At 55.7% G+C, this 26090-nt stretch overlaps 1 protein-coding gene and 4 long non-coding RNA genes across 6 annotated transcripts in view; 3 read left to right on the top strand and 2 right to left on the bottom strand.

Moving 5' to 3' along the window:
- Positions 1-886: 886 nt before the first annotated feature.
- Positions 887-5943, top strand: LOC125319039. 2 transcript variants are annotated; one of them, XR_007200578.1, is made up of 3 exons: positions 887-953; positions 5652-5730; positions 5917-5943. It is a non-coding gene; the product is annotated as an uncharacterized LOC125319039 (long non-coding RNA). The 2 variants fall into 2 exon arrangements; XR_007200577.1 differs by lacking the exon at positions 887-953 and adding an exon at positions 5345-5524.
- LOC125319043 lies at positions 5788-25661 on the bottom strand. Its single transcript, XR_007200581.1, has 3 exons — positions 25580-25661; positions 18660-18664; positions 5788-5799 (listed from the first exon to the last, which is right to left on the bottom strand). It is a non-coding gene; the product is annotated as an uncharacterized LOC125319043 (long non-coding RNA).
- LOC125318998 (zinc finger protein 91-like) overlaps positions 6236-26090 on the top strand; it is a 156655-nt gene continuing 136800 nt past the window's right edge. The window contains 1 exon segment of the mRNA XM_048289961.1: positions 6236-6601. Within this exon segment, the coding sequence (XP_048145918.1) occupies positions 6237-6601 (365 nt within the window). The 5' untranslated portion in view covers position 6236.
- On the bottom strand, positions 12072-13072 carry LOC125319038. The gene is made up of 3 exons (XR_007200576.1): positions 12855-13072; positions 12427-12505; positions 12072-12240 (listed from the first exon to the last, which is right to left on the bottom strand). It is a non-coding gene; the product is annotated as an uncharacterized LOC125319038 (long non-coding RNA).
- Positions 24806-26088, top strand: LOC125319027. The gene is made up of 3 exons (XR_007200564.1): positions 24806-25233; positions 25583-25661; positions 25848-26088. It is a non-coding gene; the product is annotated as an uncharacterized LOC125319027 (long non-coding RNA).

The raw sequence follows: 26090 nt of genomic DNA, 5'->3' as shown, positions 1-26090 counted from the left end.
TCAGCCCCAAGACAGGTTTGAGGAATGAGCCTTGTGGCAGCCCACCCGGCACAGAGGATTTTCCATCTGGCAACACGGGGGATGCTCTGGGGGCTGCCGAGAGACTGAAATGTTGTGGTTCACGGCCAAAACATTGTCAGGAAGGGCTTTTTGCCCATTATGGCAGAACTGTATAAAGGAGCTGTGACCACCCAAGCCCCTCCGTCCCTGAATGTGCCTCCTGAGGGGAACTTTGGGCTGCACCTTGAGCTAAGGGACCTTGAGATCAGGGAAAGGGGACTCTTACCCAGGGATCTCAGGTCTAGGGAGAAGGAAACAAGGCTGAGGGAGGAGAATGAATCCACCAGAAAGCCAAGGCCAGGGCTGTCCTGAAAATCAGCCCTGGCTGGGGGAGGCCCCAGCCCCCAGACCCATTTGCTGAGGCCAGGTTTGCACCTCCATCCCCCAGCCGAGGGGGCTGGAGGAGAGTTTGGGGGTGTGGGGTAACCCCTGCCCAGGGGGAGTGAACACCACCCCCCTTACCCAGACTGGCTCCGGTGTGAAACCCCCACCCCAGGAAGGCCACACACACAGGGGACAGTGTCACACTCGCCCCTCCCCAGGGGAGGTCTCTGTCCCTGTCACTCCCTTGCTCTCCCCCCTTTTTCTCTTTCACAGGCTGGGGACCTTTGCCAAATATGTGAATCATTTTTCTCTATCCCTGTCACCTCTGTGACAGCTACACAGAGTTTATCCTTCCTTTAAATCATCTGTATTGGGCTGAACTTTCACTTTTCTTTTACAGGAACCTGCCAGCAGCTGAGCTGCAGCTGTGTGGGAACCGCTGGACCTTTGAATTGCCACCATAGCCACCATAACTGCTTGTGCTGTCGGTTCATTCATGCTTGGGGTTTGTTTGCGTTTTCATCACAAGTGACTTGTGGGAAGAGCAAACATTCCTCCAAGCATTTTAGGTAGAGTTAAGTTTGATTTTTGCCAAGTTTATTTTGTCCGGTGCTCAGGGGATGCTCCAGGGGTCTCTGTCCCTCTCACTCCAGGACATTCCCGAGGGGTTGTCCCTGTCTCTCTCACTCCAGGGCATTCCCGAGGCAGTGTCCCTGTCCCTTTCACCCTTGGGGATGCTCGGGCCTCTCCATCCCTCTCGCCCCAGGGAATGCTTGTGCGGGGCTGGAGACCAGGAGCTCTGTGTCCCTCTCACTGCTGTGTGTGCTCAGGGGCTCTCCAACCTTCTCATACCTGGGGAGGCCAGGGGGGTCTCTGTCCCTCTCACCCCTGGGGTGACCCTGCCCAAGCACCATTGGGGTGAGAACGACAGAGACACCCCCAAAGCCCCACAAGCACCTCCCGAGAATCCCAAGGGGAGATGGACAGAGACCCTCACCGGGCACCGAGTGGGGTGAGAGGGACAGAGACCATCCCCACCCCCTGATCGTTCCCAGACAAGAACGGCTTGGAGACCCCCCCAGGACTCCCCAGGTAGGAGAGGGACAGAGACAATCCCGGGCCGTGTGTCCTCCTCTCCAACGGGATGGATCGGGGGGATTGCTGTGCTCCTATCCCAAATGTGGGGCAAGCGTTGTCTCTGTCCTCCTCCCATTTGGGGGGCCAAGGTATCCCCATCCTCCTTTCCTTTGGGAGGACAGTGGCTGGACTCCATTCTCCTCACCTTTGCAGGGGACAGGGGTGCTCTCTGTCCTCGTCGCCCTGGGGGATTCTGCCTCCTCCTTACCTCTGGGGCAACCCTAGTGGTCCCTGTTCTTCTTGCCCCAGGGAGGCCTCCCTCCTCTTCCTCTTTAGGGAGGAGTCTGGGGGTGGTCTCCATCCTCTTTACCTTTGGGGGGGCAGAGGGTGGTCTCCATCCTTCTTGCCCAGGGGAAAGGCCACGGGCAGGTCTCTGTCATCTTCCCCTTTAGGGGGCCCAAGGGGGTCTACATCTTCCTCACCCTTGGGGGAACCATGAGGGGAACTGCAGTGGTGTCCATCCACTTCCACTATGGGTGGGCCGGGGGGTCTCTGTCCTTCTCCCCTTTGGGGAGAGCTGGGGGTGTCCTTTGTCCTCCACCTGTATGTGAGGGGGCGTGGGGCTCTCTGTCTCTGTGCCCTCGGGGAGGGAGCTCTCCGTCCCTCTCGCTCTGCTTGCCGCGGCCGCTGGTGTCCGGCCCACGCACCCGTTACCGGTGACGGCGACACGGGGCGCAGCGGCGGCTTGGGGCACGAGGGAGCAGGGCTGGGGCTCCCCCTCCACATCGTGCTACAATCGGGCCCACGGGGGCGGGCGCCACTCCCACCTCCCCCCAACCACCCACACACCCTCCAGCCTGAGCTGGTCGCGGGGTTCCCGCGTTTCGGGGCCACGGGCGCGGAGCTCCACTCGGCTCTGTCTTCTCCACTCGGCTCTCACTCCTGCACTCTTCCCACTCCACTCCGCTCACCCCGCTCCGCTCCTCTCTCCCCACTCCTCTGCGCCGCAGCAGCACCGGATCCCGCACTAAACAATGGCCATGATCGCCCCTTTATATGGGCATAGGAGCTCCACCCCCCGTGGCAGCAGCCAATGGATGCCGAGGAACAAATAATGAGGGGCGGAGCAAAGAAGATGAGAAAGAAACGTGGTTGGCCGAGAGGGCGCAGGTTCTGAGAGGGATGGGGTGGGCGTGGCTTCAGGCAGGGGCGGGGCCAGGAATGGGGTGGGGGAGGGGTTGCACTGAAACCAGAATTTGGGCTGGATTAGGCTGAGAGGGGGCTGGGGGCAGGGCTGAGGGTGGGCTTAGAGCTGGGACTGGGGTCAGGGCTAAAGGTGTGTAGTGGTTTGGTCCAAAATACTCATTACTGTTTACCTTCTGTGAGATAAGAATTAGGAGAAATGCAAAGCAGGCACCAAACTTGAAAGAATATAAACAAGTTTATGAACAGACCTAAAAGAAGAAAAAAGTCATACCACACCTTCAGAATACTTCTCCTCCCCCCCCACCCCCACCTTCCTCCCTTCTCCCACTGACAATGTAAAAAGACGACCCTTGAGATGTTCAGTCTGTTTACCACTTCCATAATAACCTTGTTCAGTCCATTTAGGAAGTGGAGTCTCTCTTGCCCATGCTATGAAAACATTATCACAACGAGACAGCCGCCCGGGTTGGTTCTCTGCTCGCATCATGTGAGAGTCCCCTCCCACAACCTGCAGCTTTTCCCAGAACCGCTTTTGAGGCTCCAATCTTGAGCTACTGAGGTGCAATTTTAAGGTTGAGCCGTCCAGAAACAGAAGTTCTCTTCACCCATCTCTGGGAGCATTCCATCTCTAAGAACACAGGCCCTTCTCCTTCCCTGGGAGCAAAGGGTCTTCCTCATCTTCATCTCTAGGACTATTTCTGGGAGCATCTCTAGGAACTGAGGTCTTCTCCTTTTCCATTTGGAGCAAAAGTCCTCATCGCTTCCATCTCTCCCTATTCAAACTTCTCATGAAATTACAGCTGCTTCAGGGACGGTGAGTTTGTCTAAACGTGGTGTGAGATTGAGATCAGGATCAGGGTGAGGTTTGGGACTGAGCACATGCAGAGCAGGACAGCTGAGGTGTCACTGCAGGATGTCCCTGGCACCATCCCAGCCCTCCTCAGGCACCTCCAAACATGGGGGGCAGCTGGGTGGTCCAAGATCCAGGTGCTGCCACGCTGCCCCTCCATTCCACGCGAGCATTGCGGGAAGGCAGCCCTGAATGTGACCCTTGGGGGTCTGGGATCAGCCTTCACATCCCTGTGGGAGCAGCGACAGAGAGGACGAGAGACTTTCCCCCTCTTATTCCTGTGGAAGGGTGAAGCCCAGCTGCCCTTTTCTTCTGGCGCCTCCTCATCTCCTCAGGTGAGGATGTCAAACTCCCCAGGAGCAGGAAGAAGCCCATTCCGGGTTTCCTTGTGTCTGCAGCCTGGAACATCCACTCAGAGCAGAGCACTTTATGAAAGCCCTGCAGAATGACAGCAGGAGGAGGTTTGTGAGAAAGGCAGGAAATGGTATTTTGATAGGAAATCAAAATTCCAAATTATTTCTTTCTGTCACGTTTATTTTCAGTCAGTTCTGGTCTGGTTTCCAGAGTGCCACCTTCTCAGCTGACTGTATTTGTGTCCTCCTTCCTCTTCTGCCTTTCTTTGCCTGCTCTGTTTGTCTCTCAGTGTCTCTCTGGACCCAGGGCAGCTCCCACCAAAGGCCCTCCTCTGATTTTGTTCCCAATCCACCAGCTAAAACAACCATGGGTGAGGTGATGAAGGCTGGCAGTGAAATGTCACTGTAAGATCTTGCTGCACTTGGCTTCTGGCTCCTTCCTGAGAGCTTTGCCTTCAAGGGCAGGAACATCTTCTTCTTGCTGGGAACTGGAATTCCAGATCCCTGGAGGGTGTGCCGTGGATCCCAGAGGGGCATTGCCGAGGCTCGCAGGGTGCTGGTCCTGCCGTGCCTCCCACGGGAGCCGTGTAGGGCCAGGGGACAAGGTCCAGCAGCTGGGTGGGCTCCCAGAGCAGACAGCAAAGGCTGCTTTGCTGGACATTTCCCAGCACATTCCCAGCTGGAAGCAGAGGGAGGAAGGAAAGGGAAGCGAGTCCCTGCCAGAAGCCCAGAAGGATTGGGGTGGGAAGGGACCCTGCCCGTGGGTTACTGGGCTGAAAGCCAAGTGGAGCAAGACCTTACAATGCCATCTGCCTGCCAGCCTGTGCTGATGACAGGAGCAGGGGGCCACTTTAGCCCTCTGTGGGTGGGACCAAACTGTGCATTCCACTCCCCTTATCTCATTTCTGATGAGCTGTTCATGATGGGTCGTTTGCAGGAGCTGCCCAGTGCACCCCCGACCCCTCAGGCTATGAGGAGCTGGCTGTTAAATGAGATAAGGAAGGAGAGGCAAACCCTGGGAGGCAGGGCAGTGTTTCTTTTTCTGCACACCAATGACTCAGCTGTGATAACTCCCTCCGGGGTAGCAGCAGCACAGTCCCACCCAGCCTGAGGGCTCACCTCTGCTGATGGGCCATCATGGACTGAATGGCCCCAGCACAATGGGCAGCTGCAAGGACTGAGACCATCAAGGCTCCCAAAATATCCCATGACTCCCAGGATGACATCGTTCCATTGTGAAACTGCCCGCCCTGGGGGAGGGGCTGAGCGTTCCCACCTGAACCTGAGCATATAAAATCTGAGTTTGGGGCCTTGTGGCAACACTTAACAGATCCAGGGCAGGAGCAGAACTCCAACAGGACTGTGACCACTGCTGTTGACAAGACTGCTGCCATCACTTGGACAGGACTGTGTCCACCACTCTGCCCAACAGGTTTTGTTTTCTTTCCTTTTGCTTTGCATGCAGCGGGACCAGGTGGTGCTCAGCACAGGAACTAACCACCACCGTTCTGCTCTTGTCCCAGGGTGCCTGGTTATACTCAGCCTTTGTGGGTTACAGCTGTATCATGGTATTTCTTGTCATCTCTTTGGTGAATTGTAACTCCCACCTTAATCTCTCTTGAGGCAGATCAGTGGGGTTCATTTCTCATGCCAGGTAAAACCAGCACGGTGTTTGAGAGGATTTTACAGTCATGATACGCCCGGTGACTTCTAGAGAAGGACTTGGGCAGGAGGAACCCCTAAACCATCACACTCACACCTTGTTTTTCCCTCCACACCAGGATTTCCCACTCCCAAACCTTGGCCAGATGGAGGAGGAGGCTGTGAGGAAGAGGAAGATGCCCCGGAACACCCAGGCAGGTGAGGAGGAAGTCCCTGCCCGTTTCCCCCTCTCTCCTGCTCCATCTCCCAGCCCAGCATCGCCCCCAGCTGCAGGACAAGCCCGCTGCCGATGCCGTCCTGCGGGGGACGGACTGGGGGGATCTCCTTCCCCTTCCCTGTGGCACGGAGGCAAATGCCATCCTCTCCTTGTCCTTCCTCGCCCAGACAAGGAGCTGAGGACAGAGCCCAGGGAGGACAAATCCCCGTGGCAGAACCTGGTGGAAGAGGCCGTTTTGAGCAGCTCCATGGCGCAGGAATCCAGCTGGGAGGAATACCACCGAAGATCCCACAGGAGGAGGGGCTGCAAACGCAGCCCAGGGAGCTGTGAGGAGGAAAGACCCACCCTGTGCCGGGATGGTGGCCGGAGATCCAGCCAGAGCTCAAACCTGGTGGTCCACGAGCAGTGTCATGCTAGGGAGAAACGCTTCAAGTGCTTGGAATGTGGGAAGAGCTTCAGCCAGAGAACCACCCTGATCCACCACCGGATGATCCACACCGGGGAACGGCCCTATGTGTGTGGGGAATGTGGGAAGAGCTTCAGCACAAGCTCCAACCTGATCCGCCACCGCCAGGTCCACACAGGGGAGAGGCTCTATGTGTGTGGGGAATGTGGGAAGAGCTTCAGTACGAGCGCCTACCTGATTCGCCACCACATGATCCACACTAGGAAACGGCCCTATGAGTGTGGGGAGTGTGGAAAGAGGTTTCAGACCAGCTTCAGTCTCCTCCTGCACCAGCGGATTCACACAGATGAGAGGCCCTTCCGCTGCCCCGACTGCGGGAAGGGCTTCAGGTACAACTCCGACCTCACCAGGCACAAACGCATCCACACTGGGGAGAGGCCCTGCGAGTGCCCTGAGTGCAGGAAGAGCTCCAACTGCATCTCGCAGCAGAGGATCCATGTGGGGTGATGCACAGTGACCCCCGTTGGGCAGAGACCTGGTGACCCCTGTTCCAGATGATCCCCATGGTTGCGGGGAATGTTTGAGAGATTTATTTCACTTCTCATTCTCGTGCTCTGATTTCATTGCTAATAAATGCAATCCCTGTCCCCAGACTGGGTCTGTGTTTCCATGCTGGTGATCGGGGCAGGAGCTCTCCTGGTCCTTAGCTCAGCTCCTGGGCCTTTCCTCAGCCAATCAAAGAAGTCACTAAACAATTTTTAGCCACTCTGAGCTTTTCTCGCTGATGACTGCCCAGGTGCCAGGTGGATCTGCCAATTCAGAGCTCCCCACCTGGGCCCCTCCTCAACCCCAGTGCCCCCCGGGAGCAGAATTAAGGGAGAGGGGAGGTTTCAGCATCTGCCCAGAGCTGGGGATGGGGCAGCTGGGGCCATACTGGTGGCACTGGTGGTGCTGGGAGCCCCCCTGGCCACAGGCATGGAGCTCTCAGGTGAGCCGAGGGGGTGGGAAGAGGAGTCTGGGCATGGTGGGAAAGGTGGGGAGAGGAGGGAAAATGGGTGTGTGGGACCCATAAAATGAGTTGGAGGGGGAGTGGGACCCCCTAAAGCAAGAATGGGAAAGGGGCTGAGGACTGGGGGATGATGGGAGAGGAATGGGAAGGGTGGGATCCCAAAACTGAGCGGGGGGGGCTGGGGATTGGGAGGATTGTGTGAAAAGGGTTGGGAAAGGGTCAAAAGTGGGGACTGGAACCCCTAAACTGATGGGGGCAGGGTCTGGCAAATGGGGATTGATGGGAAAGGAGGGGAGAAAATGGAAAAAGGGTGGAAATGAGGGTGGGACTGTGGGAAGGAAGGTCCCATGGTGGCTGTGGAGCAAGGGGCTGTGGAGTGGGGATCCAGGGTGGCCCCCTGAGCTCTTGGCTTGCTGTAGGGTGCTGGGGGCTGCTGGGGGAGCACCCCCTGACCTGTGTCCTGCTTACACAGGGCTCTTCCAGCACATGGTAAAGTCCGAGTGTCGCTTCATTAATGGTACCAAACAGGCGAGGTTGGTGGTGAGGTTCAGCTACAGCCTGGAGCAGCTCCTGCACTTGGACAGCAAGGTGGGGCACTGCGTGGGGGACACACTGTATGGGGAGAAACAGGCCCGCTACTGGAACACTGTCCTGGGGTGATGTTATGAGGCTGCTTTATTCCTTAACCCTCCGCTCAATGCCCAAGGACGCTGTGTCTTTAGGATGGACCCAGGGGTGGGGCTGGATCCACGGGGCCCGGGTGCCGGTCGGTTCAACAGCTAGAGCCCAACGGCTCGGGGGCTCCGGGGTCTCGGCAGGGCCTGGGAGGGAGTGCGCCGGGAGCGTTGTGTGGCTCCTTGGGTTTTTGGTGTTCTGGCTAGCTGGAAAATGGTTCTGTTGGTTTTTCTTGTTCTTTTTCTCTTCCCTCCCCTTGCCTCACTGCCTCCCTTCCCTACGATCCAGGGAGCCTGCGAGTTGGCACTGGTGGGCCCGCGGGGTGGCCCTGGCTGGTCCGAGCCCATGTGTCTTTTGCTTCTCCAGGAATTTGTTGTACTTCGGGGTTTTTTTTTCCCCCTGTTCTACCCTGCTTTGTTTGGTGTTAATAAACAGTTTGGGGTTTATTTCCCACTTCCAGTTCTTGTGACCCACTTGTCTTACTGGTGGAGGAAAAGGGGAGGCCCTTTTCCCTTTGGAGGAGACATTCATTCCAGAGTGTTTCCTCCTGAGGTCTTGTCTCCAAAACCAAGACATAAATTTGGCGCCCAACTTAAGGGGCACGTGGAAGCGGAAAAAAAAATTAAAATCATTTTGGTTTGAATCACTTTTGTATTGAGGTACAGCAGTAAGACTGTCCAGAGACTGAGAGCTTCAGGGCCCCTTGTCATCCCTTGGTCGATACTTAGATCACATGACAGGGACCCCAAATGCCTCGCTTCAGTGCCATCCAGAATTGTACCATCGCCTTCAGCGTTCCAGATTCGGACCATCCAACTTCATATAGTTTCATCAGGCCGCTGGGTGTAATCCTTCCTCAGGGTATGAGGGCCCTCTATGGACAGGACTCGGTAATGATTTCAGGTTCCACTTCCTCTGCTGGCTGTGAAGGTCCTGGCTGCTCATCATCATCCACCGGGCAAATGGATTTGGCTTTGTGTTTCTTTCTCTGGACAGGGGCAATTGTTGGTTTAGGCTCCCCATCTGCTTTAGCTGCAGCTGGAGTGATTGGGGCGTCTGCTGGCTTATTCTCCTGCCCCTCTGGCTGTATCTTCTGCCCTACAGAATCCAGCAGTGTGCGGTAAGCGTTAGCCAGGACCCAGCACGTGACAATGAGCTTTTCCTTTTCATCAGTGTTGTTATTGCAGTTTTCCTTCAGCTACTTCCCCACCTCAGCTGGATTCTGAATTCGTTCAGGGTGGAAGTTCCAGGCTACTGGGTCAGAAAAGTGCTTCAGGGTCAGGCCTATGTCCTCTCATACCCCACAGCACTTAGGATTTTCTGCAACGGGGGCAGGTGTCTGGGCAACTCCTCTGGAGATCTCAGCCCTTTTTTTAGACAAGCTGGAGACCACATAGAGAAACCCTGCTAGATAACATAACAAGGAGGTGGCATCTTTGACATCCAGGGGAAACTGGACACTTTCAAAAGGTGATGTGCCAGATCTGAAGGGGAAGAAGGAGATGAAGGGCTGGGAGTTATCATCCCCTGCTTTTCCCCTAACAAACTGGGTGTGTAATTGCTAATACATTCCAAAAGGAAACTACCAAGGCCAGAATGGGAAAACAACATGACATACACCTTCTCCATGGCTTCCATTACTTCAGCCAAACTTCGATGAATCACTACCACCAGGCATATTAAAATGGCAGTGCTGATTCTTCATCCTGACTTACAAAAGTGTAAGCCAGGGACCCGACTGCCCATAGCTGTGGACGTGTACTTATGGCTAGCTTCCACAGAAAAATTATTAAATCAAGCAGCATGGTCTTACTGCTGTACCTCAATACAAAAGTGATTCAAACCAAAATGGTTTTGATTATTTTTTCCACTTCCACGTGCCCCTTAAGTTGGGCGCCAAATTTATGTCTTGGTTTTGGAGACGACTTCAGGAGGAAACACTCTGGAATGAGTGTCTCCTCCAAAGGGAAAAGGCTCTCCCCTTTCCTCCACCAGTAAGACAAGTGAGTCACAAGAACTGGAAGTGGGAAATAAACCTCAAACTGTTTATTAGAAAAAAACAAAGCAGGGTAGAACAGGGGAAAAAAACCCCGAAGTACAACAAATTCCTGGAGAAGCAAAAGACACATGGGCTCAGACCAGCCAGGGCCACCCCGCGGGCCCACCAGGGCCAACTCACAGGCTCCCTGGATCGTAGGGAAGGGAGGCAGTGAGGCAAGGGGAGGGAAGAGAAAAAGAACAAGAAAAACCAACAGAACCATTTTCCAGCTAGCCAGAACACCAAAAACCCAAGGAGCCACACAGCGCTCCCGGCGCACCCCCTCCCAGGCCCTGCTGAGACCCCGGAGCCCCCGAGCCGTTGGGCTCTAGCTGTTGAACCGACCCGCACCCGGGCCCCGTGGATCCGGCCCCACCCCTGGGTCCATCCTAAAGACACAGCGTCCTTGGGCATTGAGCGGAGGGTTAAGGAATAAAGCAGCCTCATAACATCACCCCAGGACAGTGTTCCGGTTAGCGGGCCTGTTTCTCCCCATACCGTGTGTCCCCCACGCAGTGCCCCACCTTGCTGTCCAAGTGCAGGAGCTGCTCCAGGCTGTAGCTGAACCTCACCACCAACCTCGCCTGTTTGGTACCATTAATGAAGCGACACTCGGACTTTACCATGTGCTGGAAGAGCCCTGTGTAAGCAGGACACAGGTCAGGGGGTGCTCCCCCAGCAGCCCCCAGCACGCTACAGCAAGCCCAGAGCTCAGGGGGCCACCCTGGATCCCCACTCCACAGCCCCTTGCTCCACAGCCACCATGGGACCTTCCTTCCCACAGTCCCACCCTCATTTCCACCCTTTTTCCATTTTCTCCCCTCCTTTCCCATCAATCCCCATTTGCCAGACCCTGCCCCCATCAGTTTAGGGGTCCCAGTCCCCCCTTTTGCCCCTTTCCCAACCCTTTCCACACAATCCTCCCAATCCCCAGCCCCCCCCCCGCTCAGTTTTGGGATCCCACCCTTCCCATTCCTCTCCCATCATCCCCCAGTCCTCAGCCCCTTTCCCATTCTTGCTTTAGGGGGTCCCACTCCCCCTCCAACTCATTTTATGGGTCCCACCAACCCATTTTCCCTCCTCTCCCCACCTTTCCCACCATGCCCGGACTCCTCTTCCCACCCCCTCGGCTCACCTGAGAGCTCCATGCCTGTGGCCAGGGGGGCTCCCAGCACCACCAGTGCCACCAGTATGGCCCCAGCTGCCCCATCCCCAGCTCTGGGCAGATGCTGAAACCTCCCCTCTCCCTTAATTCTGCTCCCGGGGGGCACTGGGGGTGAGGAGGGGCCCAGGTGGGGAGCTCTGGGTGCGTCAGATCCACCTGGCACCTGGGCAGTCATCAGCGAGAAAAGCTCAGAGTGGCTAAAAATTGTTTAGTGACTTCTTTGATTGGCTGAGGAAAGGCCCAGGAGCTGAGCTAAGGACCAGGAGAGCTCCTGCCCCGATCACCAGCACAGAAACACAGACCCAGTCTGGGGACAGGGATTGCATTTATTAGCAATGAAATCAGAGCACGAGAATGAGAAGTGAAATAAATCTCTCAAACATTCCCCGCAACCATGGGGATCATCTGGAACAGGGGTCACCAGGTCTCTGCCCAACGGGGGTCACTGTGCATCACCCCACATGGATCCTCTGCTGCGAGATGAAGTTGGAGCTCTTCCTGCACTCAGGGCACTCGCAGGGCCTCTCTCCAGTGTGGATGCGTTTGTGCCTGGTGAGGTCGGAGTTGTACCTGAAGCCCTTCCCGCAGTCGGGGCAGCGGAAGGGCCTCTAATCTGTGTGAATCCGCTGGTGCAGGAGGAGACTGAAGCTGGTCTGAAACCTCTTTCCACACTCCTCACACTCATAGGGCCGTTTCCTAGTGTGGATCATGTGGTGGCGAATCAGGTAGGCGCTCGTACTGAAGCTCTTCCCACATTCCCCACACACATAGAGCCTCTCCCCTGTGTGGACCTGGCGGTGGCGGATCAGGTTGGAGCTTGTGCTGAAGCTCTTCCCACATTCCCCACACACATAGGGCCGTTCCCCGGTGTGGATCATTCGGTGGTAGATCAGGTTGGTGCTCTGGCTGAAGCTCTTCCCACATTCCAAGCACTTGAAGCGTTTCTCCCTAGCATGACACTGCTCGTGGGCCACCAGGTTTGAGCTCTGGCTGGATCTCCGGCCGCCATCCCGGCACAGGGTGGGTCTTTCCTCCTCACAGCTCCCTGGGCTGCGTTTGCAGCCCCTCCTCCTGTGGGATCTCCGGTGGTTTTCCTCCCAGCTGGATTCCTGCGATGTGGAGCTGCTCAAAACGGCCTCTTCCACCAGGTTCTGCCACGGGGATTTGTCCTCCCTGGGCTCTGTCCTCAGCTCCTTGTCTGGGGGAGGAAGGACAAGGAGAGGATGGCATTTGCCTGCGTGCCACAGAGAAGGGGAAGGAGATCCCCCCAGTCCGTCCCCAGCAGGATGGCGTCAGCAGCGGGGTTGTCCTGCAGCTGGGGGTGATGCTGGGCTGGGAGATGGAGCAGGACAGAGAGGGAAACGGGCAGGGACTTCCTCCTCACCTGCCTGGGTGTCCTGGGGCATCTTCCTCTTCCTCACAGCCTCCTCCTCCATCTGGCCAAGGTTTGGGAGTGGGAAATCCTGGTGTGGAGGGAAAAACAAGGCGTGAGTGTGATGGTTTAGGGGTTCCTCCTGCCCAAGTCCTTCTCTAGAAGTCACCGGGCGTATCATGACTGTAAAATCCTCTCAAACACCGTGCTGGTTTTACCTGGCATGAGAAATGAACCCCACTGATCTGCCCCAAGAGAGATTAAGGTGGGAGTTACAATTCACCAAAGAGATGACAAGAAATACCATGATACAGCTGTAACCCACAAAGGCTGAGTATAACCAGGTACCCTGGGACAAGAGCAGAACAGTGGTGGTTAGTTCCTGTGCTGAGCACCACCTGGTCCTGCTGCATGCAAAGCAAAAGGAAAGAAAACAAAACCTGTTGGTCAGAGTGGTGGACACAGTCCTGTCCAAGTGATGGGAGCAGTCTTGTCAACAGCAGTGGTCACAGTCCTCTTGGAGTTCTGCTCCTGCCCTGGGTCTGTTAAGTGTTGCCAGAAGGCCCCAAACTCAGATTTTATATGCTCAGGTTCAGGTGGGAATGCTCAGCCCCTCCCCCAGGGCGGGCAGTTTCACAATGGAACGATGTCATCCTGGGAGTCATGGGATATTTTGGGAACCTTGATTGTCTCAGTCCTTGCAGCTGCCCATTGTGCTGGGGCCATTCAGTCCATGATGGCCCATCAGCAGAGGTGAGCCCTCAGGCTGGGTGGGACTGTGCTGCTGCTACCCCGGAGGGAGTTATCACAGCTGAGTCATTGGTGTGCAGAAAAAGAAACACTGCCCTGCCTCCCAGGGTTTGCCTCTCCTTCCTTATCTCATTTAACAGCCAGCTCCTCATAGCCTGAGGGGTCAGGGGTGCACTGGGCAGCTCCTGCAAACGACCCATCATGAACAGCTCATCAGAAATGAGATAAGGGGAGTGGAATGCACAGTTTGGTCCCACCCACAGAGGGCTAAAGTGGCCCCCTGCTCCTGTCAGCAGCACGGGCTGGCAGGCAGATGGCATTGTAAGGTCTTGCTCCACTTGGCTTTCAGCCCAGTAACCCACGGGCAGGGTCCCTTCCCACCCCAGTCCTGCCGGGCTTCTGGCAGGGACTCGCTTCCCTTTCCTTCCTCCCTCTGCTTCCAGCTGGGAATGTGCTGGGAAATGGCCAGCAAAGCAGCCTTTGCTGTCTGCTCTGGGAGCCCACCCAGCTGCTGGACCTTGTCCCCTGGCCCTGCACAGCTCCCGTGGGAGGCTCGGCAGGACCAGAACCCTGCGAGCCTCGGCAATGCCCCTCTGGGATCCACGGCACACCCTCCAGGGATCTGGAATTCCAGTTCCCAGCAAGGAGAAGATGTTCCTGCCCTTGAAGGCAAAGCTCTCAGGAAGGAGCCAGAAGCCAAGTGCAGCAAGATCTTACAGTGACATTTCACTGCCAGCCTTCATCACCTCACCCATGGTTGTTTTAGCTGGTGGATTGGGAACAAAATCAGAGGAGGGCCTTTGGTGGGAGCTGCCCTGGGTCCAGAGAGACACTGAGAGACAAACAGAGCAGGCAAAGAAAGGCAGAAGAGGAAGGAGGACACAAATACAGCCAGCTGAGAAGGTGGCACTCTGGAAACCAGACCAGAACTGACTGAAAATAAACGTGACAGAAAGAAATCATTTGGAATTTTGATTTCCTATCAAAATACCATTTCCTGCCTTTCTCGCAAACCTCCTCCTGCTGTCATTCTGCAGGGCTTTCACAAAGTGCTCTGCTCTGAGTGGATGTTCCAGGCTGCAGACACAAGGAAACCCGGAATGGGCTTCTTCCTGCTCCTGGGGAGTTTGACATCCTCACCTGAGGAGATGAGGAGGCGCCAGAAGAAAAGGGCAGCTGGGGTTCACCCTTCCACAGGAATAAGAGGGGGAAAGTCTCTCGTCCTCTCTGTCGCTGCTCTCACAGGGATGTGAAGGCTGATCCCAGACCCCCAAGGGTCACATTCAGGGCTGCCTTCCCGCAATGCTCGCGTGGAATGGAGGGGCAGCGTGGCAGCACCTGGATCTTGGACCACCCAGCTGCCCCCCATGTTTGGAGGTGCCGGAGGAGGGCTGGGACGGTGCCAGGGACATCCTGCAGTGACACCTCAGCTGTCCTGCTCTGCGTGTGCTCAGTCCCAAACCTCACCCTGATCCTGATCTCAATCTCACTCCACGTTTAGACAAACTCACCGTCCCCGTGTTTAATCTCATCCCAGTCCCAGACTCGTCTAGCCCCAGACCCAATCCCAACCCCAGCCCTAAAGCCAATCCTACATTTAGCCTTGACTCCAATCCCAGCTGTAATCCAAATCTCAGCCCTAACTCACACCCCAGCCCCAATCCCAGCCCCTTCCTAAACCCTTAGCCCCAAACCAAATCCCACATTTAGTCCGAGCTGCAGTCCTGGCTGCAATTCCAGCCCCTGCCCCAGCCTCCACCGTTATCCCAAATCCCACGTTCAGCCCTAACTCCAAACCCAGCCCCAATTCCAAATCTAACCCAAATGCCAACCTCAGTGCCAAATTTAGCCCTAACTCCAGCCTCAACACCAGCCCCGGCCCAAACTCCAGTCCCACATTTAGCTCTGTGACCGCCTCTGAGATCCACACGTAAGAATAGACAAAGCCCGGGAAGAGCCCTCTCTCCTTTCCGGAGCTGGGACCGCAGGATGCTGCGGGCCCCTGCTGGGCCAGGCCAGGCTGGGCCACGGCCATCCTGGAGCCGATGGGCCCTGGTCCACCCGCGGAACCCCCCCAGGGCCCTGCTATGTGCAGACACGCTCCCCCTCTCCAGTGTGGCCAAGATTCAGCTGAAGCTGCCCTGCTGCCCGGCAAAAGATCATGTGAGCAACAGCGGTAAGCGACATTCCAGCTGCAAGGCCTGGGTGCCATTAACCCTTTTAGTGCTGTGAAGAGCTGAAAACCTGAGGGAAGAGAAAGAGGAGAGGCTTAAAGCTGAAATTCTGTTGGAAAGCTATGATGTATCAGAGCACCCGTTGTAATTTCATGAAGGCATGGGGGGTGGAGTGTTCAACTTGTGCTTGAGAGCAAAAGCACCTGCGCTGAGATAGGCAGATGCTGAAGCAGCTGTAATTTCATGAGAAGTTTGAATAGGGAGAGATGGAAGCGATGAGGACTTTTGCTCCAAATGGAAAAGGAGAAGACCTCAGTTTCTGGAGATGCTCCCAGAGATAGTCCTAGGGATGAAGATGAGGAAGACCCTTTGCTCCCAGGGAAGGAGAAGGGCCTGTGTTCTTAGAGATGATATGCTCCCAGAGATGGGTGAAGAGAACTTCTGTTTCTGGACGGCTCAACCTTAAAATTGCACCTCAGTAGCTCAAGATTGGACCCTCAAAAGCGGTTCTGGGAAAAGCTGCAGGTCGTGGGAGGGGACTCTCAATGATGAGAGCAGAGAACCAACCCGGGCGGCTGTCTCGTTGTGATAATGTTTTCATAGCATGGGCAAGAGAGACTCCTCTTCCTAAATGGACTGAACAAGGTTATTATGGAAGTGGTAAACAGACTGAACATCTCAAGGGTCGTCTTTTTACATTGTCAGTGGGAGAAGGGAGGAAGGTGGGGGTGGGGGGGGAGGAGAAGTATTCTGAAGGTGTGGTATGACTTTTTTCTTCTTTTAGGTCTGTTCATAAACTTGTTTATATTCTTTCAAGTTTGGTGCCTGCTTTGCATTTCTCCTAATTCTTATCTCACAGAAGGTAAACAGTAATGAGTATTTTGGACCAAACCACTACACACCTTTAGCCCTGACCCCAGTCCCAGCTCTAAGCTCACCCTCAGCCCCACCCCCAGCCCCCTCTCAACCCTAATCCAGCCCGAATTCTGGTTTCAGTGCAACCCCTCCCCCACCCCATTCCTGGCCCCGCCCCTACCTGAAGCCACGCCCACCCCATCCCTCTCAGAACCTGCGCCCTCTCGGCCAACCACGTTCCTTTCTCATCTTCTTTGCTCCGCCCCTCATTATTTGTTCCTCGGCATCCATTGGCTGCTGCCACAGGGGACGGGGCTCCCATGCCCATATAAAGGGGCGATCGGGGGCCGTTGTTTAGTGCGGGATCCAGTGCTGCTGCGGCGCAGAGGAGTGGGGAGAGAGGAGTCGAGCAGTGGGAGAGGAGCGTGGTGAGCGGAGTGGAGTGGGAAGAGTGCAGGCGTAAGAGCCGAGTGGAGAAGACAGAGCCGAGTGGAGCTCCGCGCCCTTGGCCCCGAAACGCGGGAACCCCGCGACCAGCTCAGGCTGGAGGGTGTGTGGGTGGTTGGGGGGAGGTGGGAGCGGCGCCCGCCCCCGTGGGCCCGATTGCAGCACAGTGTGGAGGGGAATCCCCAGCCCGGCTCCCTCGTGCCCCAAGCCGCCGCTGCGCCCCGTGTCGCCGTCACCGGTAACAGGTGCGTGGGCCGGACATCAGCGGCCGCAGCGAGCAGAGCGAGAGGGACACAGAGCTCCCTCCCCGAGGGCACGGAGACAGAGAGCCCCACGCCCCCTCACATACGGGTGGAGGACAAAGGACACCCCCAGCTCTCCCCAAAGGGGAGAAGGACAGAGACTCCCTGGCCCACCCATAGTGGAAGTGGATGGACACCACTGCGGTTCCCCTCATGGTTCCCCCAAGGGTGAGGAAGATGTAGACCCCCTTGGGCCCCGTAAAGGGGAAGATGACAGAGACCTGCCCGTGGCCTTTCCCCTGGGCAAGAAGGATGGAGACCACCCCTGCCCCCCCAAAGGTAAAGAGGATGGAGACCACCCCCAGACTCCCGCCTGAAGAGGAAGAGGAGGGAGGCCTCCCTGGGGCAAGAAGAACAGGGACCACTAGGGTTGCCCCAAAGGCAAGGAGGAGGCAGAATCCCCCAGGTCGACGAGGACAGAGAGCACCCCTGTCCCCTGCAAAGGTGAGGAGAATGGAGTCCAGCTACTGTCCTCCCAAAGGAAAGGAGGATGGGGATACCTTGGCCCCCCAAATGGGAGGAGGACAGAGACAACGCTTGCCCCACATTTGCGATAGGAGCACAGCAATCCCCCCAATCCATCCCGTGGGAGAGGAGGACACACGGCCCGGGATTGTCTCTGTCCCTCTCCTACCTGGGGAGTCCTGGGGGGGTCTCCAAGCCGTTCTTGTCTGGGAACGATTGGGGGGTGGGGATGGTCTCTGTCCCTCTCACCCCCCTCGGTGCCCGGTGAGGGTCTCTGTCCATCTCCCCTTGGGATTCTCGGGAGGTGCTTGTGGGGCTTTGGGGGTGTCTCTGTCGCTCTCACCCCAATGGTGCTTGGGCAGGGTAACCCCAGGGGTGAGAGGGAAAGAGACCCCCCCGGCCTCCCCAAGTATGAGAAGGTTGGAGAGCCCCTGAGCACACGCAGCAGTGAGAGGGACACAGAGCTCCTGGTCTCCAGCCCCGCACAAGCATTCCCTGGGGCGAGAGGGATGGAGATGCCCGAGCATCCCCAAGGGTGAAAGGGACAGGGACACTGCCTCAGGAATGTCCTGGGATGAGAGGGACAGGGACACACCCTTGGGAATGCCCTGGCGTTAGAGGGACAGGGACAACCCCTTGGGAATCCGAAAGGGTGAAAGGGACAGGGACAACCCCTTGGGAATGCCCTGGGGTGAGAGGGACTGGGACAACCCCACCAAGCCCCTCCCCAGCATCCCCCAGGGCGAGAGGCACACAGACCCCTTGAGCATCCCCTGGGCACCGGACAAAATAAACTTGGCAAAAATCAAACTTAACTCTACCTAAAATGCTTTGAGCAATGTTTGCTCTTCCCTCAAGTCACTTGTGATGAAAACACAAACAAACCCCAAGCATGAATGAACCGACAGCACAAGCAGTTATGGTGGCAATTCAAAGGTCCAGCGGTTCCCACACAGCTCCAGCTCAGCTGCTGGCAGGTTCCTGTAAAAGAAAAGTGAAAGTTCAGCCCAATACAGATGATTTAAAGGAAGGATAAACTCTGTGTAGCTGTCACAGAGGTGACAGGGATAGAGAAAAATGATTCTCACATTTGGCAAAGGCCCCCAGGCTGTGAAAGAGAAAAGGGGGGAGAGCAAGGGACAGAGACCTCCCCTGGGGAGGGGTGAGTGTGACACTGTCCCCTGTGTGTGTGGCCTTCCTGGGGTGGGGGTTTCACACCGGAGCCAGTCTGGGTAAGGGGGGTGGTGTTCACTCCCCCTGGGCAGGGGTTACCCCACACCCCCAAACTCCCCTCCTACCCCCTTGGTTGGGGGATGGAGGTGCAAACCTGGCCTCAGCAAATGGGTCTGGGGGCTGGGGCCTCCCCCAGCCCGACCCCAGCCAGGGCTGATTTTCAGGACAGCCCTGGCCTTGGCTTTCTGGTGGATTCATTCTCCTCCCTCAGCCTTGTTTCCTTCTCCCTAGACCTGAGATCCCTGGGTAAGAGTCCCCTTTCCCTGATCTCAAGGTCCCTTAGCTCAAGGTGCAGCCCAAAGTTCCCCTCAGGTGGCACATTCAGGGACAGAGGGGCTTGGGTGGTCACAGCTCCTTTATACAGTTCTGCCATAATGGGCAAAAAGCCCTTCCTAACAATGTTTTGGCCGTGAACCACAACATTTCAGTCTCTCCGCAGCCCCCAGAGCATCCCCCGTGTTGCCAGATGGAAAATCCTCTGTGCCGGGTGGGCTGCCACAAGGCTCATTCCTCAAACCTGTCTTGGGGCTGAGTCAGGGTTTGTCATAGGTTAGCAAGCATAGTCGCAGAAGGGATGTCCTTGCTAAGGGGTGCTTACAGTTTCCTCTGAGACCTGATAGAACCTATCAGCTGGCCAGTTTGAATATGGACAATTCTTTAAGCCACTTAAAGTTGTGACCGCCTCTGTGATCCACACTTAAGAACAGACAAACTCCCCCCCTAAGCTCTCTCTCATTTTTGGCTCTGGGGCAGGTGGCTGCGGGGCCTGAGCGGGGCCCAGTGGGCCAGGCCCAGGCCCTGCTTGGGCCAGGCCAGGCCGGGCCACGGCTCCAGGATGACCCCCGCCAGCAGGGCTGTGGGCAGCCAGAGCGGCTTGGAACCACCCCCCTCCACTGCGGCCAAGATTTCAGCAGAGCGGCACCACTGTCCGGCAGAGGTCAGGTGACCAACAGCAATAAGCCACATTCTAGCTGCAAGGCCGAGGTGAGAGTAACACTTTTATTGCTGTGAAGAGCTGAAAACCTGAGGGAAGAGAGAGAGGAGATGTTTAAAGCTGAAATTCTGTTGTGAAGCTCTGATATATCAGAGTATCCCGTCGTAATTTCAGAAAGATATGGGGGGTGGAGTGCTGAACTTGTAAGCGAAAGCACCTGCGCTGAGATAGGCAGATGCTGATGCAGCTGTAATTTCATGAGAAGTTTGGACAGGGAGAGATGGACCAGATGACTTTTGCTCCAAATGGGAAAGAAGAAAACCTCAGTCCCTAGAGATGCTCCCAGAGATAGTCTTAACGATGAAGATGAGGAAGACCCTTTGCTCCCAGGGAGGGAGAAGGGCCTCTGTTTTTTGTTTCTGAACGGCTCAACCTTAAAATTGTACCCCAAAAAACTTCAAGAGTGGACCCTTGAAAGCAGTTGTGGGAAAAGCTGCAAGTCGGGGAAAGGGACTCACATGCAGGAAGAGAGACTCCTCTTCCTAAATGGACTGAACAATATTTGCAAGTGGGCGGCTGTCTCGTTGTGATACTGTTTTCATGGCACGAGCAAGAAGAGACTTCTCTTTCTAAATGGCCTGACCAAGGTTATTATGGAAGTGGTAAACAGACTGAACATCTCAAGGGTTGTCTTTTTACATTGTCAGTGGGAGAAGGGAGGAAGGTGGGCAGAGGAGGAGAGTTCTAAAGGTATGGTATAATTTATTTTTTTTCACCTCTTTTAGGTCTGTTCATAAACTTCTTTATATTTTTTCAAGTTTGGTGCCTGCTTTGCATTTCTCCTAATTCTTATCTCTCAGCAGATAAACAGTAATGAGTATTTTGGACCAAACCACTACATTAGGGCAATGGGCAAAAAGCCCTTCCTGACAACGTTTCAGCCGTGAACCACAACATCTCAGTCTCTCAGCAGCCCCCAGAGCATCCCCCGTGTTGTCAGATGGAAAATGCTCTGTGCTGGGTGGGCTGCCACAAGGCTCATTCCTCAAACCTGTCTTGGGGCTGAGTCAGGGATGCAGTATCCCATGATGGTTTGTGCTTAGCGGGTGGGAAACTTCTGTTCCCGTGGTGGTGTTTGTTCTGTTCTGCTCTCTCTGTATTTTATAGTAAGGAGCTGTTTGTCCTTTTCCTGCATTTTTGCTTGGGTGCCCTGTAATTTTAGAATTGGATCCAAGGGGATCATCGGGGCACTGCTGGGCCCCATGGAAGCAAGGGGCTGGTGTGCTTCTGAGTGGCCCCATGGATCCAAGGAGACCATTGTGCTCCTGCAGGTCCTCATGGAGTCGCAGAGTCCATTGTGACACTGCTGGGCCCCGTGGAGCCAAGGACACTTTTGTGACACTGAGGGGCCCCATGGAGCCAAGGACACCTTTGTGACACTGAGGGGCTCTGTGGAACCAAGGACACCTTTGTGACACTGAGGGGCTCCATGGAACCAAGGGAACATGGAACAGCTCTGGCTGGCTTGGCCTCCTGGGGGCCACGGGACAGCTCCAGCTGATCTTGGAATGTTGAGAGTCACTTCTCAGCTGCCCCTGGAGCTCTGGGGCTCTGTGCTTTCCTTCCTATGGAACAGATCCGTCCTTCTCCTCCAGGGGCCATGGCCAAAACTGAGATTCCTCTTCCAAATTTCTGTGTATCCAAGGACTGTTCCCAGATGAAACGTGCCAGGACAATCAGATCTGCCTGCCTTGGCCTCCCAGGGACCCCCTCTCCTCTGCCTTCGTGACACTGAAGTCTGTTTGGCATCAGGCTGTTCCGCACGCAATCCCGCTTCCTTCGGGGCTGCTGTTGCCCCTGTGCCCACTGCCCCCCAAAAGAACAGGCTGCCCTGCGGGGGAACAAACGCGGTTTCTCCTGGGGAAAGCCTCAGCGAGGGCTCAGTTTGCCGTTGGTCATTGCGGTGACTGCAGGAAAGGGGCACCCCACCATGGGGCATTTCTTGGTCAGCTCCAGACATAAAGAGTGGGAAACTGAGACTCGGGTTGTGGCCTCGAATCCGCCACTGTGGTTTGCAGGGAGCTGCAGGGCGGCACGGCCCTGGCTGTGCCCGGGAGCGCTCACTTTGGAGGTGGTGTCGGATCTGATGGGGACAAGGGGTACCCTGTGGGGCTGGGGGTGGCCTTGAGAGTCTCCATGGCACTGAGGGGGAGCTCCATTGATGGGGGTTGGTGTCCTGGGCTGAGGGGCTGTAGCGGGTTAGGTTTGCTCCCGGGCGGAAACACCAATTTAGTGTAGTGGTTTGGTCCAAAATACTCATTACTGTTTATCTGCTGAGAGATAAGAATTAGGAGAAATGCAAAGCAGGCCCCAAACTTGAAAGAATATAAACAAGTTTATGAACAGACCTAAAAGAAGAAAAAAGTCATACCACACCTTCAGAATACTTCTCCTCCCCCCCCCACCACCTTTCTCCCTTCTCCCACTGACAATGTAAAAAGACAACCCTTGAGATGTTCAGTCTGTTTACCACTTCCATAATAACCTTGTTCAGTCCATTTAGGAAGAGGAGTCTCTCTTGCCCATGCTATGAAAACATTATCACAATGAGACAGCCGCCCAGGTTGGTTCTCTGCTCGCATCATGTGAGAGTCCCCTCCCACAACCTGCAGCTTTTCCCACAACTGCTTTTGAGGGTCCAATCTTGAGCTACTGGGGTGCAATTTTAAGGTTGAGGCATCCAGAAACAGAAGTTCTCTTCACCCATCTCTGGGAGCATTTCATCTCTAAGAACACAGGCCCTTCTCCTTCCCTGGGAGCAAAGGGTCTTCCTCATCTTCATCTCTAGGACTATCTCTGGGAGCATCTCCAGAAACTGAGGTCTTCTCCTTTTCCATTTGGAGCAAAAGTCCTCATCGCTTCCATCTCTCCCTATTCAATCACAGCTGCTTCAGCATCTGCCTATCTCAGCGCAGGTGCTTTTGCTCTCAAGCACAAGTTGAACGCTCCACCCCCCATGCCTTCATGAAATTACAACGGGTGCTCTGATACATCATAGCTTTCCAACAGAATTTCAGCTTTAAGCATCTCCTCTTTCTCTTCCCTCAGGTTTTCAGCTCTTTACAGCACTAAAAGGGTTAATGTCACCCAGGCCTTGCAGCTGGAATGTCACTTATCGCTGTTGCTCACATGATCTTTTGCCAGACAGCAGGGCAGCTTCAGCTGAATCTTGGCCACACTGGAGAGGGGGAGCGCGTCTGCACATAGCAGGGCCCTTGGGGGGTTCCGCGGGTGGACCAGGGCCCATCGGCTCCAGCATGGCCGTGGCCCAGCCTGGCCTGGCCCAGCAGGGGCCCGCAGCATCCTGCGGTCCCAGCTCCGGAAAGGAGAGAGGGCTCTTCCCGGGCTTTGTCTATTCTTACGTGTGGATCTCAGAGGCGGTCACAGAGCTAAATGTGGGACTGGAGTGTGGACTGGGGCTGGTGTTGAGGCTGGTGTTGGGGCTGTTTGGCACTGGGGTTGGGGTTTGGGTTACATTTGGAATTGGGGCTGGGTTTGGAGTTAGGGCTGAGCATGGGATTTGGGATAATGCTGGACGCTGGGGCAGGGGCTGGAATTGCAGCCGGGATTGCAGCTCGGGCTAAATGTGGGATTTGGTTTGGGGCTGAGGGTTTAGGAAGGGGCTGGGATTGGGGCTGGGGTTGGAGTTAGGGCTGAGATTTGGATTACAGCTGGGATTGGGGTCAAGGCTAAATGTAGGATTGGCTTTAGGTCTGGGGATGGGATTGGGTCTGGGGCTAGACGAGTCTGGGACTGGGATGAGATTAAACACGGGACGGTGAGTTTGTCTAAACGTGGTGTGAGACTGAGATCAGGATCAGGGTGAGGTTTGGGACTGAGCACACGCAGAGCAGGACAGCTGAGGTGTCACTGCAGGATGTCCCTGGCACCATCCCAGCCCTCCTCAGGCACCTCCAAACATGGGGGGCAGCTGGGTGGTCCAAGATCCAGGTGCTGCCACGCTGCCCCTCCATTCCACGCGAGCATTGTGGGAAGGCAGCCCTGAATGTGACCCTTGGGGGTCTGGGATCAGCCTTCACATCCCTGTGGGAGCAGTGACAGAGAGGACAAGAGACTTTCCCCCTCTTATTCCTGTGGAAGGGTGAACCCCAGCTGCCCTTTTCTTCTGCTGCCTCCTCATCTGCTCAGGTGAGGATGTCAAACTCCCCAGGAGCAGGAAGAAGCCCATTCCGGGTTTCCTTGTGTCTGCAGCCTGGAACATCCACTCAGAGCAGAGCACTTTATGAAAGCCCTGCTGAATGACAGCAGGAGGAGGTTTGTGAGAAAGGCAGGAAATGGTATTTTGATAGGAAATCAAAATTCCAAATTATTTCTTTCTGTAACATTCATTTTCAGTCAGTTCTGGTCTGGTTTCCAGAGTGCCACCTTCTCAGCTGACTGTATTTGTGTCCTCCTTCCTCTTCTGCCTTTCTTTGCTTGCTCTGTTTGTCTCTCAGTGTCTCTCTGGACCCAGGGCAGCTCCCACCAAAGGCCCTCCTCTGATTTTGTTCCCAATCCACCAGCTAAAACAACCATGGGTGAGGTGATGAAGGCTGGCAGTGAAATGTCACTGTAAGATCTTGCAGTACTTGGCTTCTGGCTCCTTCCTGAGAGCTTTGCCTTCAAGGGCAGGAACATCTTCTCCTTGCTGGGAACTGGAATTCCAGATCCCTGGAGGGTGTGCCGTGGATCCCAGAGGGGCATTCCCGAGGCTCACAGGGTGCTGGTCCTGCCGTGCCTCCCACGGGAGCTGTGCAGGGCCAGGGGACAAGGTCCAGCAGCTGGGTGGGCTCCCAGAGCAGACAGCAAAGGCTGCTTTGCTGGACATTTCCATGCACATTCCCAGCTGGAAGCAGATGGAGGAAGGAAAGGGAAGCGAGTCCCTGCCAGAAGCCCGGAAGGACTGGGGTGGGAAGGGACCCTGCCCGTGGGTTACTGGGCTGAAAGCCAAGTGGAGCAAGACCTTACAATGCCATCTGCCTGCCAGCCTGTGCTGCTGACAGGAGCAGGGTGCCACTTTAGCCCTCTGTGGGTGGGACCAAACTGTGCATTCCACTCCCCTTATCTCATTTCTGATGAGCTGTTCATGATGGGTCATTTGCAGGAGCTGCCCAGTGCACCCCTGACCCCTCAGGCTATGAGGAGCTGGGTGTTACATGAGATAAGGAAGGAGAGGCAAACCCTGGGAGGCAGGGCAGTGTTTCTTTTTCTGCACACCAATGACTCAGCTGTGACAACTCCCTCCGGGGTAGCAGCAGCACAGTCCCACCCAGCCTGAGGGCTCACCTCTGCTGATGGGCCATCATGGACTGAATGGCCCCAGCACAATGGGCAGCTGCAAGGACTGAGACCATCAAGGCTCCCAAAATATCCCATGACTCCCAGGATGACATCGTTCCATTGTGAAACTGCCCGCCCTGGGGGAGGGGCTGAGCATTCCCACCTGAACCTGAGCATATAAAATCTGGGTTTGGGGCCTTCTGGCAACACTTAACAGATCCAGGGCAGGAGCAGGACTCCAACAGGACTGTGACCACTGCTGTTGACAAGACTGCTCCCATCACTTGGACAGGACTGTGTCCACCACTCCGACCAACAGGTTTTGTTTTCTTTCTTTTTGCTTTGCATGCAGTGGGACCAGGTGGTGCTCAGCACAGGAACTAACCACCACTGTTCTGCTCTTGTCCCAGGGTACCTGGTTATACTCAGCCTTTGTGGGTTACAGCTGTATCATGGTATTTCTTGTCATCTCTTTGGTGAATTGTAACTCCCACCTTAATCTCTCTTGGGGCAGATCAGTGGGGTTCATTTCTCATGCCAGGTAAAACCAGCACGGTGTTTGAGAGGATTTCACAGTCATGATATGCCCGGTGACTTCTAGAGAAGAACTTGGGCAGGAGGAACCCCTAAACCATCACACTCACACCTTGTTTTTCCCTCCACACCAGGATTTCCTACTCCCAAACCTTGGCCAGATGGAGGAGGACGCTGTGAGGAAGAGGAAGATGCCCCGGAACACCCAGGCAGGTGAGGAGGAAGTCCCTGCCCGTTTCCCCCTCTCTCCCGCTCTATCTCCCAGCCCAGCATCGCCCCCGGCTGCAGGACAAGCCCGCTGCCGACGCCGTCCTGCCGGGGACGGACTGGGGGGATCTCCTTCCCCTTCCCTGTGACACGCAGGCAAATGCCATCCTCTCCTTGTCCTTCCTCCCCCAGACAAGGAGCTGAGGACAGAGCCCAGGGAGGACAAATCCCCGCGGCAGAACCTGGTGGAAGAGGCCATTTTGAGTAGCTCCACATCGCAGGAATCCAGCTGGGAGGAAAACCACCGGAGATCCCACAGGAGGAGGGGCTGCAAACGCAGCCCAGGGAGCTGTGAGGAGGAAAGACCCACCCTGTGCCGGGATGGCGGCCGGAGATCCCGCCAGAGCTCAAACCTGGTGGTCCATGAGCAGTGTC

The sequence above is a fragment of the Corvus hawaiiensis genome, chromosome 35 (genome assembly GCF_020740725.1).
Source record: "Corvus hawaiiensis isolate bCorHaw1 chromosome 35, bCorHaw1.pri.cur, whole genome shotgun sequence".
Taxonomy (NCBI): domain Eukaryota; kingdom Metazoa; phylum Chordata; class Aves; order Passeriformes; family Corvidae; genus Corvus; species Corvus hawaiiensis.
Note: the sequence above shows the minus strand (reverse complement) of the source record. Positions and strands in the feature narration are given on the sequence as shown.